Source organism: Cricetulus griseus, chromosome 6 (genome assembly GCF_003668045.3).
Source record: "Cricetulus griseus strain 17A/GY chromosome 6, alternate assembly CriGri-PICRH-1.0, whole genome shotgun sequence".
NCBI lineage: Eukaryota > Metazoa > Chordata > Mammalia > Rodentia > Cricetidae > Cricetulus > Cricetulus griseus.
In genome coordinates this window covers 95,266,906-95,287,490 of record NC_048599.1, presented here as the reverse complement: position 1 = coordinate 95,287,490, position 20,585 = coordinate 95,266,906, and the positions used below count along the sequence as shown (strand labels likewise).

General features: G+C 37.5%; 1 protein-coding gene across 1 annotated transcript in view; it reads right to left on the bottom strand.

Annotated features, from left to right (window-relative positions):
- Nucleotides 1-20,585, bottom strand: part of Pde1a (phosphodiesterase 1A) — a 299,343-nt gene that overhangs the window by 13,955 nt on the left and 264,803 nt on the right. The window contains exons 11-14 of the mRNA XM_035446645.1: nucleotides 9,829-9,910; nucleotides 7,221-7,341; nucleotides 6,771-6,785; nucleotides 6,548-6,720 (exon numbers count right to left, since the gene is read on the bottom strand). Of these exons, the coding sequence (XP_035302536.1) occupies nucleotides 6,548-6,720; nucleotides 6,771-6,785; nucleotides 7,221-7,341; nucleotides 9,829-9,910 (391 nt within the window). The remainder of the gene's footprint in view (nucleotides 1-6,547; nucleotides 6,721-6,770; nucleotides 6,786-7,220; nucleotides 7,342-9,828; nucleotides 9,911-20,585) is intronic.

Genomic DNA, 20,585 nt, shown 5'->3' with positions numbered 1-20,585 from the left:
CTTAGCTGATTAATTCTCGAGGTGGTTCTAATGCTCTGGCATAACTAAGTATTAAGTTAGCTATGAGAGAGTCACAGTTAAAAATGTATTGAAAAACACTGGTTAAAAATATATAGGAGAGTTTCAACTCCTGAAAGTTGTCCTTTGACCTCCACATGTCCTGCCACCTACACACATTACACATACACACTTGCACACACACACACACACACACACACACACACACACACACACACACACACACAGAGAGAGAGAGAGAGAGAGAGAGAGAGAGAGAGAGAGTAATGATGATGATGCTGATGATGATGATGATGATGATGATAATAAATACAATTAAATATTTTAAGGGATTTTTTAAGAGGGAAAATAATTGGCCAATCTTAAACTAAGTTCTGTGGTGGCAGATAATTTCAGACCCAACCCAAACTGTGTTAAGCCATTCTGTTCTGGCCATTCATTCTCACTAGAATATAAATTATAAACATTACCTGTGTGATATTTACCTTTTAATTTTCATGAATCATGTCAATGGTAGAGATTAGTAAAGCATTTTCAGATGAAAATGTTAGAATTCAAATAAAATATAAATTTCTAAAATTTGTGTTTCCTCTCAGAAATTTTAGAAAATGCACATTTGAAGTGAAAATATCTCAGTAGCCTTAAAGAAGACAGGACAAAATTACTGATACATTGCTCAGAGAACATTTATTGTCACTCACTGTGTTATCTCAGACAAGAAAGGTGCCACACAATACTATTTGTATTTGCATCGGTATTTGAAGGCATAAAGATGTTGATGCAGTAGCCATTGCTAGATCTATTCCTTGCCAGTCGGGACAGTCAATCAAGAAATGTGTAGCTGTTATGTCTGGGGTTTTTGCTGTCAACTTAGAAATCTGCAAAAAATGGAGTCCCTTTCTCACTTAGGCCCAGGTAGACTTCCAACTTGAATATCGAAACTGCCAAGTCTTTTGATCAAATTAGAGCTGTCAACACACAGGGAGATTTACCTAGTGATGGTTACTGAGGGAAAATACTTAAGGAGATCCTGTAGATTTGATTTTGGTCTGAAAAAAAGAAGGGTACTCATTTTAACAATCTAGAAAAAGTGTGGAGATATAATTTTAAATAATCACCTGTAATTAGCTTTATAAATTAGTCACATTTATAGAAACTACTATAGTAAAATTATCGAAACAAGTGAGATCTGTATTTTCTTAATTTTCAGCATATTTTGCTTTTGCTATTGGAACCATTCATGACTCCTGTATTTGTCTATAATGATCTTCATATGATTTGAAAAAATAATTTTAATCAATTTTGGCTCAAGAAGACATTAGTCTTATATACATAATGTTACTACACCTGTATTTGGATATTAAACTATGTAAAGAGATAATATTATGTTTGAGAGCCACTTTAAAAATGAGGTCAGAACATGTTCATTTTTAGCATCAGATAATGCCGTTCCCCTCTAATATTGCCTATTAACACAATCAACAATAGAAAACCCAAAGTCTTTACAGGAATCAAAAGCTATGGGGACTGATCTATTATATGGGTTTCAACACGATTTTCAGTATGACATTTCTAGAAAGAGGTAGACAACCCATTTATATTTTTCTTTATAGTATGTTGTCATAGTATTCTATTTTAGCATGTAATTATCATAATGCTTTCAATCATTTACTCTGCCTAATAAGATGTATAATGAAGGGCTGGAGTTATAGTTCAGCTTTCACAGAAGACCTGGCTCAATTCTTTGTACCCACACGGTAGCACATAACTATCTGTTATAATAATTCCAATTCCATGGGATCCAAGACCCTTGTCTGGCACCAGGCACACATGAAGTGCACAGGCATATATTCAATCAATGACTGAATATTAAGTATCCACCCCAAAAGGCTGGATTGACAGCAGATGGCACTGGCTCATGAAGTTTCTAATGTCATACATGGTTTGGTCTATTGAGAGCCTTTTGGTCTATTGAGAGCCTTTCGGCTATTGGCCAGACCTTACTCTGGTCCACTCATGAGTTCACTGCTGAATGGTAGCAACCCCAAGTTGGAAGTAATGTTTTTGTTTTGTTAGATGGGTTAAAGTTGAGGCCAGAACTAGATTTCTCTGATCAACTAAAAGATGCTAGAGACAGAGGGGGAAATTAAAAAAAAAACAGAATTTCAAATGTAAGTCTAAAGGTTTCTTAAAAAGAACAGAAAAGAGAGTATATGTATCTATGTATATATGCACACACAAATATAAACATACATGCACATGCATATATGTGTGTAGTGTTCTCTGAGGTATAAAGTTGACAAACTTCCAGTGCATGAGTAACTGTTCTAGTCACTGGGATATGACTTAACTAATCTGTGATCAACAATGTAGCATTCAATCTGCTTATCTCTTGCTCATCACTACTTTGTCTATTCCCTACATTTCCACTATCACCTTTCCATCCCAACAGCTTTTCAAGAGCATGTGAACTGCTATAAAATCTTGTACCTGTTATTCATATTCACAATGCAAAGTTAGAGGAAATAACTATCTTTGAAGTGTCAGAAAACACAGAAAATTCAGATATAGAGGAAGTTTTAGGGAATCTCCCATGCATTCAACTTTCACTTCGGCATCCTTCAATTTGTGTTGGAAGGTCTTTTAGCAAATAGAAAACACATGGTACATAATATCGAGTGATGCCAGTTCATTTGTGTGGATTAACCATTAAAGAAAAACTAAAACTAATGATTCTTAAACAAGTACATAAAAGAGAAGAATGCTTCCATTTTTTATGAAGCCAGCAGTACACCCACACCAGACAAACCTAAACCAGACAAAGACCCACACAAAAATAAAAGTACAGGTCAATATCAAAAGTGAATATCGGTTCAAAAAAATCTCAATAAAGTAAATTTTAAACAACTTCAAGAAAACATCCAAAATAACAATCAAGTTGTCTTCATCTCAGAGAGTCAGAGATATTACAGTGTGCATAAACCAAAAAATATAATCTATCACATTAATAGACTCAAAGACAGAAACTATGTGATCACCACATTATATGTAGTAAAGGCCTTTCTGTATACCCAGTAAATCTTTTCATGATAAAAGTCCTGGATAATCTAGGGATACAGGGCATATATCTCAGCATAATAAAGATAATAACACAGCAAGCTTCCCACCAATTTTATGTTATATGAAGAAAAGCTTGAAATATTTCAAGTAAAATCAGAAAAATAAGACAAGGATTTCCACTTTCTCTACTCCTGTTAAATATAATATTAACTAGAGCCGTTAGACTTGAGAAGATAAAGGAATAAGTGGACTTGATTTTATACATTTAAAAAAAAATCCTAAAAGCTCTACCTCAAACCTCCTACCTCTGATAAACATATCCAGAAAAGTAGCAGGATACAAATTCACAATAATCTTACTATTTTCCAATGTTTACCCCACTACAAGAACTGTCACACATCCTCCTAAAATCTGTCCGCTCCTAGAGTGCAGAAAAGATAGAAATTGGATGGAGACATAAGATGTGGAGAAATGATGAACTGATGACGAAGACATTTTCTTCAGTCTAAACTGATAAAATTAGCCCAAACTGAACATTAACAATAAGCTTCATATCAAAAAAGAAGTCCACATACACCAGTTCTAGACAGCATATTCAGCTTCCTAAGAGAAGGCTCCCGGTACAAAAGTATTCTTTGACGGGGTACTTTAATTATTTACTCACTTTATTACAGTGAGCTTCACACACTGGAACCAAAGGATTTACAGCTTCAACCTGTAGTAGGATGGTCTAAGATCTGGATATGGGCTAGGATGTGAGGAATGAGTAGATGGTGGCGAGACCAGTGGAATTTTCCAATAGCTTTGGTGAACATTGCATCACCTGCATATTATCATTTCATCTCAATGCAGTTATGAGAAAGAAGCTGTCACTTCAGGGTACTTGAAGGTTGGCAGTGGTCCTTCAGATTAAAATGGCTGTGTGGACTGATAAGTCACTGATTTTTCAAGTTAGATGTCTTCTTGAAGAAGATTGTGTTTTTATTTTTATTATGAAACATCTTACTCATGGAAGGGGATTACACATGTAGATATAAAATGCATGTAGATTAAGTATTATCATGATCTGGTAAATGTCATATGTGATAGTTAAGTTGATGATGTCCCCCATAGACTCAGACACTTGAATACTTTGTCCCCAGCTGTTAGAACTGTTTGGGAAGGATTAGGAAGTATGGTCTTGTTGGAAGATGGGTATCACTGGAGGTGGACTTTGAAGTTTCAAAAGCCCACACCATTCCTGGTACCCTCTCTCTGCCCATGGTTGTGGAGCAAAATGTGAGCTTTCAGCTTTTCCTATGCTATGCCATCATGAACTCTAAACCTCTGGAACCATAAGCTGAATCAAATATTTTCTTTTATAAGTTGCCTCAGTGTTTGATCACAGAGTAGAAAAGTAACTAAGACAACATACAAATGTTTATATATGTTATAGATGCATATATAGAGTCTCTCTCTCTCTCTCTCCATATATGTGTGTGTGTGTGTGTGTGTGTGTGTGTGTGTGTGTGTGTGTGTGTGTGTGTCATTATATAATGGCTATTTTAAAATTTTGTCCTCTGTATTGACCGTGGTATCAACAAGGATGCCAGAAAGGTGGCTACTGTTTGTCATTTAGAAGGAAAATGGGAGTTTAGACTAGGTAGTAATGGTGAATGTGTTAACCTTCTGAAAACTAAAAGATGGAGACTGGAACCAGTATGCATGTAGCATATTGAACAAGAAGAGGTATGTTTGAAAAAAAAAGATAGGATATGATACCAGGATAGATTAAGAGTATTAGATTTTTAAGTCAGATTGTACAATAATAAATTTATGTAACACACATATTATGGCATACTCTATATTATGATTGTATTTAGCATCTATACATTATATAAATAAGCATACAAATTCTCCTTTCAAACACACCCAAAAAACTAACCTCTTCTTGCTCATCCTCTTTTGTGCTTATTGGTTCAAGTCTCCCTCTTCTGTTTCACAGTTTAGAGAACGTCTTCACCATTACTACTTAGTCTAAACTTTCATCTTCCTCCTTGATGGCAGACAACAACCTCCTTTCTGATGCTTGGTGAGATTTTTTTTAGACTTCACACAAGATAATATTTTCTTCTGTGTAGTTAGAGAAATCCTCTTAAAATGTTAGTTGAAATTATTCACTTGTATTCTGAGAGATAACCCTACATTTGGCTTTCCTCTTTGGAGCCCAAACAAATGATGTGATCCTACATTCTCCCACATCATGACTTCAGTGTTCCCACCTGCCCATTTTCTCCCTTTTTCAAGGCTTCTTTGTTCTTCTGTGGGAGGCAAGCTCCACTTCTTAGCTCATACAGTGGTCATTCCATGTGTCTGTCTGAAAAAGGTATGGCCTTCCATGCCAGGCCTCTTCCTGACCCTTTCTCTTATCTCCTCTCATATTTATCTAAATTATCACTTCCTTAGTGATGGCTTTCCTGACCTCCATGTTTAAAACTACACTCCTGCTCCTATTGAGCATCTCAGTCATTCAGGAAGACTGAAAGCAGGTCCACCCCACCCACTTTCATTATAGATGCACAGTGCCATTAACAGCCAACTCACAGAGTGCGTTCTACTCTACATACACCATAATTTATGAAGATTTTATTCTTTTGAGAATACTTACTGTGCTCGGTATGCTGACAAACATCTTTAATTCTGGCACTTGGGAGGCAGAAGCAGGCAGATAACTACGAGTTATAATATATATTATGTGTATGTATCTGCAGATGTCTATGGAGGCCAGACAAGATTGTTGGATCCTAGAGCTAGAGTTATAGACTGTGGTGAGCTGCCTATTGTGGATGCTGGGAACAAAACTTGGGTCCCTGGTAAGAGCAACAAGTACTCTTAACCACAGAGCTATCTTTCCAGTCACTGACATCTATTATTAACTAAACTGCTAGACACTTGGATAGACACAGCAAGAGCTAGTAGCCTTGCTGGGGCTAAAACAGGTTTGAAATCATCACTGAAAAAAAACACAGAGCTTATTTGCTTGGTTTTGTTTTTTGTTTTTTCTTTCTTTTGCTTTTGTATTTTGAGACAGGCTTTCTCTGTGTAGTCCTGGCTGTCCTGGAACTAGGTCTATTGACCAGGCTGGCCTTGAACTCAAGAGATCCACTGGCCTTTATCTCCCAAATACTGGGATTAAAGGTTGACTTCCACCACTACCAAGAGAGCACAAAGGTTTTTATCCTTATTGTCCCATACTTCATTGACATCTGCATGGCTGCCACCCACCAGCACACAGATGTGCAGTTTGAGTGACATGAACAGAAGGACCTTTTCTTAGCTAGCAACAGAGCCAACTTTCTCATGAATAATCAAATTTCAAATGCCAGCAAGAGTTTGTGTATCTTATAAAAGAAAACATCAAGTAGAAGAAAGCCCAAATTATTAGAATAGTTATGGAGATGTGGAGTATCTGGACCACCAACAACTGTACCTTGGGTAGCTAACTCTTTCCACCTCTCTTTGTTCTGCTGAATGATGTCCACCAGGTTGTTTTTGAAACTCTTCAGGTCCACAGCTGACAGAGAGTAGTCTGGAGTATAGCTCCCATCACTCATGGGGCATTTCACATTTGACCGCCTCAGGGAGTCAGCAACATGGAACGTGCTACCGTTGACAACCAAAGAAATCAAAAGACAAGAAGGTCAAAATGCCACATGAGACAAGATGCGCTGGAATATGACAATAGTCACCAGGCCCAATTGTAAGCATGTGACAGGTGCTTACCCCCATGTCCACTTTCCCACATGAAGAGGGCCTGGAACTCTCCTTAACACACCCTAGAGAACTTCACTTATTTCTTCTCTCAAGACTCTTTTTCATACAATATATTCTGAATAAGGTTTCATCCCTTCCCACTCCTTCCAATGCGCCCCCCCCCCACACACACACATCTTCCCTCCCATCCAATCCCCACCCTTTCTCTTCTCTGTAATAGTGGATCTTGATCAGAGGCAAGGGGAGTGCACTACAATATAGAGCCACAAGATGGCGATGTTAGCTAATAATTACTTAAGAACTGCAGGCCTACCTTTGAGGAAAGGGCTATTTACTGGGTAAAAGCTCATTAAAATCCTGAAGTCAAAAAATAGGCAAAACAATTGTACCTGCTTGGCCTATAGTTAGAAGACTCTGATTTTGCTGATTCCTCTATAAGAGGAATAACAATTTTCTCTGTTGTGTCTGTCAGGAGAGAAAATGTTGGCTCCACTATGAAATCAATGAAACCTGAAAAAGCAAAATGCAGAGAATGATACATTCAAGTGTTCCAGTTTCCTGATTCCCACAGTAAGTCACAGTGAAGACTCCCTGGGACACACATGGAAAGACAAGCGTTCACTACAGAATCTGCAGAAGCAGCTAACTGCTTTGTATAATAATGTATTCTGTGGTAGAACTGAAAAGTAAGTTTCAGAGCTCAAGCCTGAGGTCTTTCTTATTCCTTATTTCATCCTTTGTGCTGATTTAACTGTCGAGCCAGCTGTAATGAGCAGGACTGTCTTTTCTCCTCAACAAGAGGTCATTACCCTTTGGAATGGACCTCACTTGGTTTAGGTCATGATGTGCCCGAAAGAAATGCTATCTAATTTCTAAAGAAACCAGCTAATTGAAGGTCCCCATGCCTCAGGCCACATTAAGACAGCTACTTTCATTTTATCATTTTTTTCCTTACTGCATCAGAGTGCTCTGTCAATGCACTATTATTTCAAATTGCTGTTTATTATTCTCTGAATGTAAAGCGTTAGTTCCTGGTGTGTGGGCGTGTGCTGTCAAATCGGCAGAGAGAACACTACAATCTCCATCAGACAGCACTAATCCCAACACTTCTAGATGTCAGGATTGAGTGATGACTTAAATTTAAAGTGCTCATCAAGATAGAGAGTGACAGAAAAAAACAAAGCCTTGTCCGTGGTTCTGCATTTGCCTCTTGGTGTTTAGGTAAAGGAGGAGACAATAACTGGTTTTAAGCTTTGGGAATGCAACATCTTGAGGCCCTAAGAGTAACTGGATGCTTCTTGCCTTGAGCCCACCTAGGAACAGAGACTAAAACCTAAATACAAGAAGAGGAGGGTATTGAAGTGACATGTACATACATGCAAATTATCCACTGATTGCTTGACCAAAGTATTGATCTCAATTTTTACAAATGTATTCAGTAATTTTGTATCTTTATTGGTGCTTAATTCAAAATAAAATTAATTGCCTACCCAGAGTTTTAACTTCCTGGCACAGGTAGACTGTCCATTGAGTCAGTTCCTCTACTAACTAATGTGAGAGGAATGTGTATAAGAGACACCAGCCATAGGGAGTCCGTCATTCCCAACTTGATAGATGAGGTCCTGAGTCTATAACATCCACACTTTCTGAACAGCGATAAACACTGGTGATTTACTCACTGATCAGTGTTTAGAGGTTGGCTGGAAGGAGAAAAGTTACAGGCGCAGCTTTGTCACTGCCCTCCAGCTCTGTGATAGGTGGACCAGAGCCTAACTCCAGAGTAGGGATGCTGATTCTTACATTACATTGTTCTTAAAGGAGTATGCCAGCTTTCAGAATACTATCAGATTTTAAACCATGAAGCTTAGAAAACATATGCTTTCATAAATGAAAGAGTTGTAGTTCCCTATACAAATAAGGGTAAATGTGGCTGGAATTAATATAATTTTGCAAATCTCCTGCTGCTGATTTATCTGGTCATGTCTCAAGAACTTTCCCCCTAAAGAATATGAATTTGAATTAAACATATTGTGAAAAGTTAGCAATAACAATAGGAAAGTTAATATTTTCTTTGAATTGCTTGATGTCTAAAGGACTAAATTATAGAAAATAAGCAATATGACAAAACAAAAGAACCAGTCCCTTACACAAAAAGAAAGTCCTTATTTACTAGGATTATAACCAAGAAAAACAACTGTATTGATTAAGAGTGCATTGAGTCAGACATGAGGATAGGGAATAGTTTAGTAACCTGGGGGTCTGCTTGGTTTTTTATGTAAACCCTGTCCAATACTGCACTTGGCAGCCACACTCCTTTACTTGTGTGTTCTATGCACACATACCTTTCTCTATACAATTCTCCTAAAAACCATAGACTTCCACCTCATCCAGCTACATCTATACCCCTGTAAGGACAATGGGATAAGTTTCCCCTCCCCTAAGAACAATCAGACTTAGAAGAGTTTCTATTCAATCAGAACCATCCTAAGACTGGACATGCATGGTAGGAAGATAACCATGTGGTCTAGTCTAGCAATCAAAGCAGAGAACTGTGGCAAGTGTACCCCTAGAAGCTGACCTCTCTTTCCTTTACAACACATAAAGAGACACTAGGCTGTAACCTGGGTCCTTGAGCATCTTCACTTCCGTGGCCTACTGCTCCCATGCAGTGCACTCAGACCTTTTCTGTTGGAGTTCCTTTAAATGAAGTTGCCTTGCTATTCCTGAAAAGTTGTGTGGGCTTTTGTTTCAAGCTCCTTGATTAAGAGGTCAAACACCTAGAAAACCTGACCTTGACCAGCAATAGTAGCTTCGCAGGATTCATTTTGTGAAAATATTTCATTGATTTTCATTCAACATCATCTAGATCAACCAAAAGCCAAACTATATCATGATTACAGAGCGAGGTTGGTCTGGAAGACTTTGAAGAGTGTAGTACACACATTTGAACACCAACAAGTCCCACCCTCTTCAGGGCCACCATTCTTCAGTTATTACCTATTTGAGACTGGGCAACCATCGTGGACTTCCGATCACAGAGTGGAGAAAATGGAAGTCCTAATTCGGCTTCTTTGTCTCCCTGGGTAAATAAAGATGAATTACCAGAATCAAGGTGGAAAATTTAAGGAAATCTGCAGTCTATATAGAGTGAATTCAAGCAACTGTATTTTTCAGTTTTTAAGCAGTAATACGCTGTTTTTAATTATATCATTAAAATATAAGTTTATATAATTTCTCTTGAATACATTTCCTCAGAGGATTTCCTCTAGTGCTAACACATTTCTAAATAATGCTGTAGTGCCATAACCCACTGACTCTAAAGAGACAAATATTTCAGTTTTCAGAAGTCCCCAGGAGCCAATTATCTATTTATTATTATATACCTTCAATTTTTAGATTCCATTCAACAAAGTCTTACGAAGAAAGGTTTTTGCATTTACTGCTTTTTCAAAATGCCTGAGCATTTTGATACCTCTTTTCCACTCATCGACTAAGATTTATTAAATGTCTAGCCACAAATGATGATTTTATTTTATAAGGTTCAAAAATATCATCAATAATTAGTTGTTGAATAAAAATACCCTTAAGGGTTTATATTAAATATAACAATACTAGCATTACTTAAATAGAAATGACATATGTGAAACATGTTATTAAAGATGTTTATTTGGTATTAACAGATACAGTTGATTGACAGTGTAATGCTTGCATTTGGCTGATGTTATTGGTTGAGGAGCTGCAGTTTATAGCTTAAGAATACAACATTAGGATACAATCAGTAGGTCTATTTCTACATTATATGCTTCTTTGGAAAACTAAGATCATTTGGGGCTAAAAAAGCACTAAGACAATGTGCTCTGTATCAATTCCATTTTAAAGACAGCTGATAATAATTTTCTTCTAAGATATAAGACTTTGACACATTCATGCAGACTTGGCCTTCCTGTAGACAGAGTTGAGGGTTTTATGTTGTTTTCTGTTTCCTGTACCTCTCAACTACTCTAGAATATAAAATTTTTATTTCTAAGAGCACAGAATGCTAAGATGCATTAATTATTAAATTTATTTATAAATATTTCACAGTGTTATTTATTTTTGTAATGAACAAAGGCCATAGGTACCAGGTCAGCAGGGAGGCCTCAGCCTGATCATGAAAGAATTGAACAGGGTACTATGGAGTACAGCTAAGGGTGAGTGGTGAGGTATACAAAGGGAAAATGTGTTACCTTAGTGTAAGTTTGACTATCTTTATAAAGTCCTTATTTTCTCCCAGGGCAGGGATGCTTACTTTTTATTTAAGTGAAATCAAGGGTCACAATAGTAGGAATTCTACTTAACAAATACTTTATATTTATCTTGAGAGTTGTACATTCTATTAAAAGTATTATATTTAGAAGACCAAAAATATACTATGTGAATCAATAACTTATTATATAAATGCATTTCCTAGTGTTTTAATAGGCTTATGAAAGTGGTGATAGAAAATACTACACTCAATTAATTAAACAGTGGCTCTCCATGATACTCTGACTGTCAGCATTGGGTTCTAGGGGATGAGCCTACAGGTGCTGACACAAAAGTGGCCCCATCAAAATGCAGCAGGTGAGTCTGATGTCCAACATCTGAGAGCCCTTACCTGTCTCAGCATTTCCTATGCTGCTTGTCAAGGTTTTACCTTTGAAAGGCCATAACAAACAACTAGTAAGTGTTTTTCTGCTGTCCAAACAGAGTTAAAAGGCTCTGACAGCTATCAGTAAGGTGTCAATCTAAAACAGAAACTATGTCTACTGTTTTAAATAGATGGAGGAACTGAAGGAGAATGAAGCTTTGGGAACCTTCTTGCACTGAAATCTGGTCTGAGTCTCTCAAGAGTAGTATCAGTTGACATTCAGAACACCGTCAGGCCCTAAGGATAGGAGGTGAGGAACCACAGGAAGCTCAGATGGAGAAGGGGATGGTTCACCTATTCAGCAGTCCCTGAACAACCTGCATAAGGAATGTCCTCCATGTGCCTGCCTTTCTCTACTCCTCCTAAAAATGACCCTCAGAAATTCTCACAAGGTCACCCAAACAGATTGAATGCTTAATGGCAATCTGCCAAATCTACATTCAGATAGATATAGATGTAGAGATAGGTATTTTTTCAAGGGTAAAACCTGGAAGATCAGAAAATCAGAAACAGCCATTAATTGCTTCCGACCTGTCTCCATTTCTCTGTCCCAAAGGGCTGAGCTCCTGTTTCCACTCCATCTTATCACTTCCTGTCTCTACCTCCCCAGTGCTAGACATAAAGGCATGAACCACCACCACACAGCTTCTATGGTTAACTAGTAGTTAGCTCTGCCCTCTGATCTCCAGCCAAGCTTTATTTGTCAAAGCACAAACAAATTATCACACAACATGTACATTTGTACATGTATAGAATGTACTGTGGTTACATTCACCCTTACTTGCAATCAAAGCTCTCCTGACTCCCTGGGATAATTTTTCCTCCCGAGAAGCATGAAGCATCATCATGATCAGGTAAGTAATTGCATCTTGAGACATTACTTTTGATAATTCTGATGTAAGGAAAATATAAAAAATAAAATATTCTACATTTCCTACAGTGTTATTTACTGTTAGATTCTATGACAAAATTCTTAAGTTGTTCAGGGAAAAATGAAAGAATTTTCATCAAAGAAAAAACTTTAAGCCAAAGAAATCATTTGCAATAAAATTTTTTCAACAATGAATTTTGTCATTGGTTGTATTTATGGTAGAATGTTATTGTGCATTTTTATTATAAGTATTTTACCAAACCTTAGGTTTGCTTGTGTAACTGATGTTTATAGTACATTTGTGACTCATGGAACTAGCTTTGATTTTAATATTGTGAGCTATATTTCTTTACCTTCATTTTATTTAGGAAGTTATAACTGTAATTTTCATTGGTGGTATGTCTGGCTGAGAATGGATTAACTGAGAAAACAAAATTTGCTTTGAAATGCCATACTTTATATGACATCTAACAATACTAAAGAAAACAGAGAAACTTGATTATACATAATTTAGAGTTAAGAAAAACCCTCACTTTGTCTTTTCCTTATAGATAACTTATTTTTTAAATAATTTGTTTCTTTCTGAATTTTAAGACAATATTGCTTAGCTGATGTTGATTTTTCCTAAATTGAGATTGTTTCTATGCAGCATAAAATAATGAGTTGAAAAAAGAAAATAATATATTTATTGTGTGCATAGTGAAAAATTAATGGAAGTAGTTATTTTTTATTTAGAGAATACTATATTAGTTTTTGTAATCAAACCCCCTTAGATAAGACCTTACATATTTGTACAGTGCGTTACCCCTGTACAAATGGAAAAAAATTAAGTTCAACATTTCTAGACCAATATGGCTGTTAATTTCTGTACAATGCCAACTCAACACAGTAAACTGGGATACTTTTTCCAAAGTTGACAGCACAGATAAGTTTCCAACAATTCAAATTGTTATGCATCAATATATGTTATGCATCAAAGCAGCAACAGCTTTTCCAGGCTCTGCAGTCATTTGAACAAAATTGTAGAGACATACAGCACACTCAATTAAGAAAACAAAAACAAAAACACAACAAAAAAAGTAAAAAAACCAAAATCCCAGAAACCAGCATAGTTCTGTTACTCTTGTGGTACCTGGCACCATTTTTTAAAATTAGCTTCTCAATCATCATCTGGAAGGAAACCATTCTGAGCAACATATTAAAAACAGCTCTGATAAAGCACGGTCACTACTATGTATCATAAAGAAGGTCCACATATGAGTGAGTACATATCATGTTTGTCTTTTTGTGATTGGGTTACCTCGCTCAGAATGGTTTCTTCGAGTTTCATCCATTTTCCTGCAAATTTCAAGATTCCATTTTTTTTTCTGCTGAGTAGTACTCCATTGTGTAAATGTACCACATTTTCTGTATCCATTCTTCAGTTAAGGGGCATCTAGGCTGCTTCTGGTTTCTGGCCTTTACAAATAATGCTGCTATGAACATGGTTGAACAGATGTCCTTGTTATATGAATGTGCTTCATTTGGGTATATGCCTAGGAGTGGAATTGCTGGATCTTGTGGTAGACTGATTCCCATTTCCTTGAGAAGTTGCCATACTGATTTCCAAAGTGACTGTACAAGTTGGCACTCCCACCAGCAGTGGAGGAGTGTTCCTCTTTCTCCACATCCTCTCCAGCATAAACTGTCATTGGTATTTTTGACTTTGGCCATTGTGACAGGAGTAAGATGATATCTCGGAGTTGTTTTGATTTGCATTTCCCTGATGGCTAAGGATGTTGAACACTTTCTTATGTGTCTTTCAGCCATTTTAGATTCCTCTATTGAGAATTGTCTATTTAGTTCTGTACCCCATTTTTTAATTGGATTGTTTGGTGTTTTGGAGACTAGCTTCTTGAGTTCTTTGTATATTTTGGAGATCAGCCCTCTGTCAGATGTGGGGTTGGTGAATATATTTTCCTAGTCTGTGGGCTGTCATTTTGTATTGCTGATTATGTCCTTTGCCTTACAGAAGCTTCTCAGTTTCAGGAGGTCCCATTTATTAATTGTTGATCTCGGTGTCTGTGCTACTGGTGTTATGTTCAGAAAGCAGTCTCCTGTACCGATTAATTCAAGGGTATTTCTCACTTTATCGTCTAATAGGTTCAGTGTGGCTGGGTTTATGTTGAGATCTGTGATCCATTTTGACTTAAGTTTTGTGCAAGGCGAAAGGCTTGGGTCTATCTGTAGTCTTCTACATGTTTGCATCCAGTTATGCCAGAACCATTTGTTGAAGATGTTCTCTTTGTTCCAGCGTATATATTTGGATTGTTTGTTGAAAATCAGGTGTTCGTAGGTGTATGTGTTAATTTCAGGGTTTTCAACTCTATTCCATTGGTCTACCCGTCTATTTTTGTGCCAATACCAAGCTGTTTTCAGGACTATAGCTCTGTAATAAAGCTTAAAGTTAGGGATGGTGATGCCTTCAGAAGTTCATCTATTGTACAGGGTTGTTTTGGCTATCCTGGGTCTTTTGTTTCTCCATATAAAGTTGACAATTGTTCTTTCAAGGTCAGTGAAGACTTATTTTGAATGTGTAGATTGCTTTAGTCAAGATTGTCATTTTTACTATGTTGATCCTGTCTATCCAAGAGCATGGGAGATCTTTAGATTTTGGGATATCTTCTTTAATTTCTTTCTTTAGAGACTCAAAATTCTTAAGGTACAGGTCTTTCACTTTTTTGGTTAATGTTACTCCAAGGTATTTTATGTTGTTTGTGGCAATTGTAAAGGGTGATGCTTCTCTGATTTCTTTCTCCACCAATGTGTCATCCGTATATAGTAGGGCTACAGATTTTTTTCAGTTAATCTTGTATCCTGCCACTTTGCTGAAGGTCTTTATCAGCTGTTGGAGTTCCCTGTTTGAGTTTTTCGGGTCACTTATGTAGACTATCATATCATCTGCAAATAGTGAGATTTTGCCTTTTTCCTTTCCGATTTGTATTCCCTTGATCTCCTTTTGTTGTCTTATTGCTCTAGCTAGAACTTCAAGGACAATATTGAAGAGATATGGAGAGAGTGGACAGCCTTGTCTTGTTCCTGATTTTAGAGGAATTAGATTGATACTCTCTCCATTTAATTTGATGTTGGCTGCTGGCTTGCTATATATTGCTTTTATTATGTTGAGGTATGTTCCTGTTATCCCTGATTTCTCAGGACCTTTATCATGAAGGGGTGTTGGATTATGTCAAAGGCTTTTTCAGCATCTAGTGAGAGGATCATGTGATTATTTTCCTCAGTCTGTTTATATAGTGGATTACATTGATGGATTTTTGTATATTGAAACATCCTTGCATCCCTGGGATGAAGCCTACTTGATCGGGATGGATGATTTCTCTGATGTGTTCTTGGATTCGATTTGCCAATATCTTATTGAGAATTTTTGCATCGATGTTCATTAGGGATATTGGTCTGTAGTTCTCTTTCTTAGTTGTGTATTTGTGTGACTTGGGTATAAAGGTTATTGAAGCCTCATAAAGAGAGTTTGGTAATGACCCTTCTGCTTCTATTGTGTGGAATACTTTGAGGAGAACTGGTATTAGCTGTACTTTGAATTTCTGATAGAATTCTGCACTGAAGCCATCTGGCCCTGGGGTTTTTTTGGTTGGGAGACTTCTAATGACTGCTTCAATTTCATTAGAGGTTATAGGTCTATTTAAGTAGCTTAACTGTTCTTGATTTAATTTTGGTAAGTGAAATCTGTCCAGAAAATTGTTCATTTCCTTTAGATTTTCAAATTTTGAGGAATATAAGTTTTCAAATTGTGACCTGATGATTCTCTGGATTTCCTCTGTGTCTGTTGTTATGTCCCCCTTTTCATTCCTGATTTTATTAATTTGCATGTTCACTCTTTGTTGTTTGGTAAGTTTGGATAAAGGTTTGTCTATCTTGTTGATTTTCTCGAAGAACCAACTTTTTGTTATATTGATTCTTTGTATTTTTCTCCTAGTTTCCATTTTATTGATTTCAGCCCTCAATTTGATTATTTCCTGGTGTTTGCTCCTCCGGGGTGTATTGGCTTCTTTGTTTTCTAAAGCTTTCAGGTGTGCTGTTAATTCTCTAGTGTGATTATTTTCCTGTTTCTTCATGTAGGCATTTAGCGCTATGAACTTTCCTCTTAGCACTGCTTTCAGAGTATCCCATAGGTTTGGATATGTTGTGTCCGGATTCTCATTGAATTCTAGGAAATCTTTAATTTCTTTTTTTATTTCTTCCAGACACATGAATTGTGCAATTGGGTGTTACTTAATTTCCATGAGTTTGTAGGTTTTCTGTAGTTCGTGTTGTTGCTGAATTCTAATTTTAAAACATGGTGTTCTGATAAGACAAGGGGGGTTATTTCAATTCTTTTGTACTTGTTGAGGTTTGCTATGTTGCCAAGTATGTGGTTGATTTTAGAGAAGGTTCCATGTGGTGCTGTGAAGAAGGTTAATTGTTTTGTATTTGGGTGGAATGTTCTATAGATATGTTAAGTCCAATTGTGCCATAACTTCTATTAGTTCTTTTGTTTCTTTGTTAAGTTTCTGTCTGGTGTTCCTTTCCAGTGGTGAGAGTGGGGTGTTGAAATCTCCCACTATAAGTGTGTGCGGTTTTATGTGTGATTTGAGTTTTAGTAATGTTTCTTTTACAAATGTGGATGCCTTTGTATTTGGGGCATAAATGTTCAGAACTGAGACTTCATCCTGATGGATTTCTCTTGTGATGAGTAGGAAATGACCTCCTTCATCTCTTTTGACTGATTTTAGTTTAAAGTCCAATTTATTGGATATTAGGATTGCCACCCCTGCTTGCTTCTTGGGTCCATTTGATTGGAAGATCTATCTTTCCCCAACCTTTAATTCTTAGGTACCATCTGTCTTTGAAGTTGAGGTGAGTTTCTTGTATGTAGCAGAAGGACGGATTCTGTCTTCTTATCCATTCTGCTAATCTGTGTCTTTTTATAGGGGAGTGAAGACCATTAATGTTGATGGATATTAATGACCATTGATTATTGTCCATTCTGTTTGCTTTTGATTTGATGATGGTGGAGAAATTATGTGTGGGATTCTATCCCTCTTTCTTTTTGACTGTTGGTAAGTTGGGATTTTCTATTGCCTATGTTTTTCTGGTTGTAGTTAACTTCCCTGGGTTGCAGTTTTCCTTCCAGTACTTTCTGTAGGGCTGGATTGGTGGATATGTATTGTTTGAATCTGGTTTTGTCATGGAATATCTTGTTTTCTCCATCTATAATGATGGAAAGCTTTGCTGGGTATAGTAGTCTGGGATGGCATCCATGGATTCTTAGTGTAGGTAGAGTATCTCTCCAGGACCTTCTGGCTTTCAGAGTTTACAAGGAAAAGTCAGGTGTGATTCTGATAGGTTTGCCTTATAGGTTACTTGACCTTTTTCCCTTGCTGCCCTTAATATTTTCTCTTTGTTGTGAATGTTTGGTGTTTTGATTATTATGTGGCGAGGTGACCTTTTTTTGGTTCAGTCTATTTGGTGTTCTGTAGGCTTCTTGTAATTTCATTGGCATGTCTTTCTTTAGGTTGGGAAAGTTTTCTTCTATGATTTTGTTGGATATGTTTTCTGTGCCTTTGAGTTGGATTTCTTCACCTTCTTCTATGCCTATTATTCTTAGGTTTGGTCTTTTCACGGTATCCCATATTTCATGGATATTTTGTGATAGGGATTTGTTGGACTTAAGATTTTCTTTGGTTGATGAATCTATTTCTGCTAGTGTGTCTTCAACTCCTGGGATTCTCTCTTCCATCTCTTGTATTCTGTTGGTTATGCTTACATCTGTAGTTCCTGATCATTTCCCCAGCTTTCCTATTTCCAGCATTCCCTCAGATTGTGCTTTCTTTATTGTGTCTATTTCAGTTTTTAGGTCTTGAACTGTTTCCTTGAGAGATTTCTTGATATCTTGTAGTTTTTGGTTAGTGTTTTCTTCCATTTCTTTAAGGGATTTTTCTCATGTCTTTTTTGAGGTCCTCTATCATTTTCATGAAGATGCTTTTAATGTCATTCTCTTCTGGTTCATCTGCATTGTGATGTTCAGGTCTTACTGGTGTATGGTTCCTAGTCTCCAGTGGTGTCATATTGAGTTTTCTGTTGTTGGATGTGCTTTTAACTTGTCCTCCTCTCATCCTTTCTTCTGGTGGGTGTAGCAAGAGTTTCTAGTTCTCCTGGTGGGTGCGGGGCCAAGGTTCTCTTCTGATAGATGCAAACAGATCCAATACTCTGATATTGGTCCTCTTCTTGTGGATGGAGGTGTCACTGTTACCTGGGTGTTGGTAGTGTTCGGGTGTGCAGTTGGAAGCAGAGCTGTCACTGGGCCTCAGTGTGTCGGATTCCACTGCTGAACTCCGTCTGGCATGCAGGTCACTTGTGTCAGATGACTGTGAGCAGCGACGACAAACAGGAGCCAGAAACAGCTCCTGGCCTACCTAGGCCGGTGGATGGAGGCCAGACTGCCTCTGGGTGTTCAGTGTTCAGAACCCGCTGCCGCCGAACTCGGTCCAGCATGCAGGTCGCTTGAGTCAGATGACTCTGAGTAGCGACTACCGTAGTAGTTATTTTTATATTTCATTATGTTAATTCCCAATATGTGTCCAAGAAGAGATAAAGAGGTATTAATATGTCTTCCTTTGCTATTGGTTGTCATTTGCCTGGAACCTCTGCCTTCTATGTCAATCACAGTTGAAGTGGATGGAGTATCTTTCAAATGTATTCATTGCAGTCAAAAGCTCCTGTGTTGACTTGTTAAACACTCAAAGCAAAGACACTATATGTACTGTAAATATGAAAAGCTCTTGTCATGAAGATGAGGACCTGTCTAACTTCCTCTGCCACAGGCATTAAGTCAAGGTGTAAAATCAATGCTTCTCAGGACTGTAGATTCTAGGTACCACCTTTGTCTCCTCTGGCCACAACTACTCCTGGATAGAGGGTGAACTGAGGCAGCTGACCAAAGACAGGAAGAGAGCTGGTTGAAGAAAATGAACAAAGAGCTGGTCTCCTTCACTCTGCCCTCCAAATATATTGTACCTAAAATTTCCTATGTCATTTGTCAGAAAGTAATGGACTTAAACAAACCAACACAAAATTGACTTAGACATTAACACTTTCTCTTAATATGAATCCACACAGAGAGAAAAGTGGAGGTGGGTAGATGTATGTGTGTGTGGATGGATGGAGGGAGGGATGGAGGAGAAAGGGAGGGAGGGGGAGGGAGGGAAGGAGAGAGGGAGGGAGGGAGGAAGGGGGGAGGGAGGAAGGGAGGGAAGGAAGAGATATGGAGAGAGTTGTTACTCCTAACAAGTCTCATAGTTACAACATTCTTTGACTGTTCTTTTCATCTTCTAATTTTGCTCAGCACCAATTGAAGAGCCAGGTGTGGTAGTGCATGCCTTTAAAACAAGCGCTTGGGGGCTGAAGCAGAGGAAATGCCCTAAATTCAAAGCCAGGCTGGGATGCAGAGTAAGTACCCAGCTATAAGGTGCAACAGAGTGAGACCAAACATAAACAGAATGAAAAGCAAAAAAAAAAAAATCTAAACTAAAACAATAATGACAGTTGAAGATAGGGCATCAGAAGTCAGCCTCTGGCCTTGAAGGGTACCCACACACATGTGGCACACACTGATCTAGACGCATACACATAAATAAGAATGAAAATAAATCTTATGAAAAAATAAAAGACAAATTTGCTTACTGCCCCATTTATAATTGTTGTATTTGCATTGTGGAAAGTCTTTCCCAACTTATTTTCTTTGGTGTCTATGAAGAAAATAACATGACTACACACATCTCTCTAGCCTTATTTCTGTAATCACTGTCATACTACATTGGTCTATTTCCCTGTCTACATGCCAGTGACAGACTGGTAATTTCTATATTATGAAATGCTAATTATGTAACACGGGACAGTGGATGCTCCATCTCTTGCCATGGCTACTTAGACTTGTGCATTTACATTCCTATTGTAAGATCAGATTTCTAGCTTCTACCAAGATGTCTGCTAATATTTTTTACAACACAATCCCAGACATATTAATCAATTTTGAAAGCAGCTCTATATTAGTAATATTTCTAATCCATTGTTCTGCCTACCATTTGACAACTAGACACAAGTTTCTGTCATCTGGGAAGAGCAAACCTCAACTGAGATGTCTCCATCAGACTGGCCTGTAGG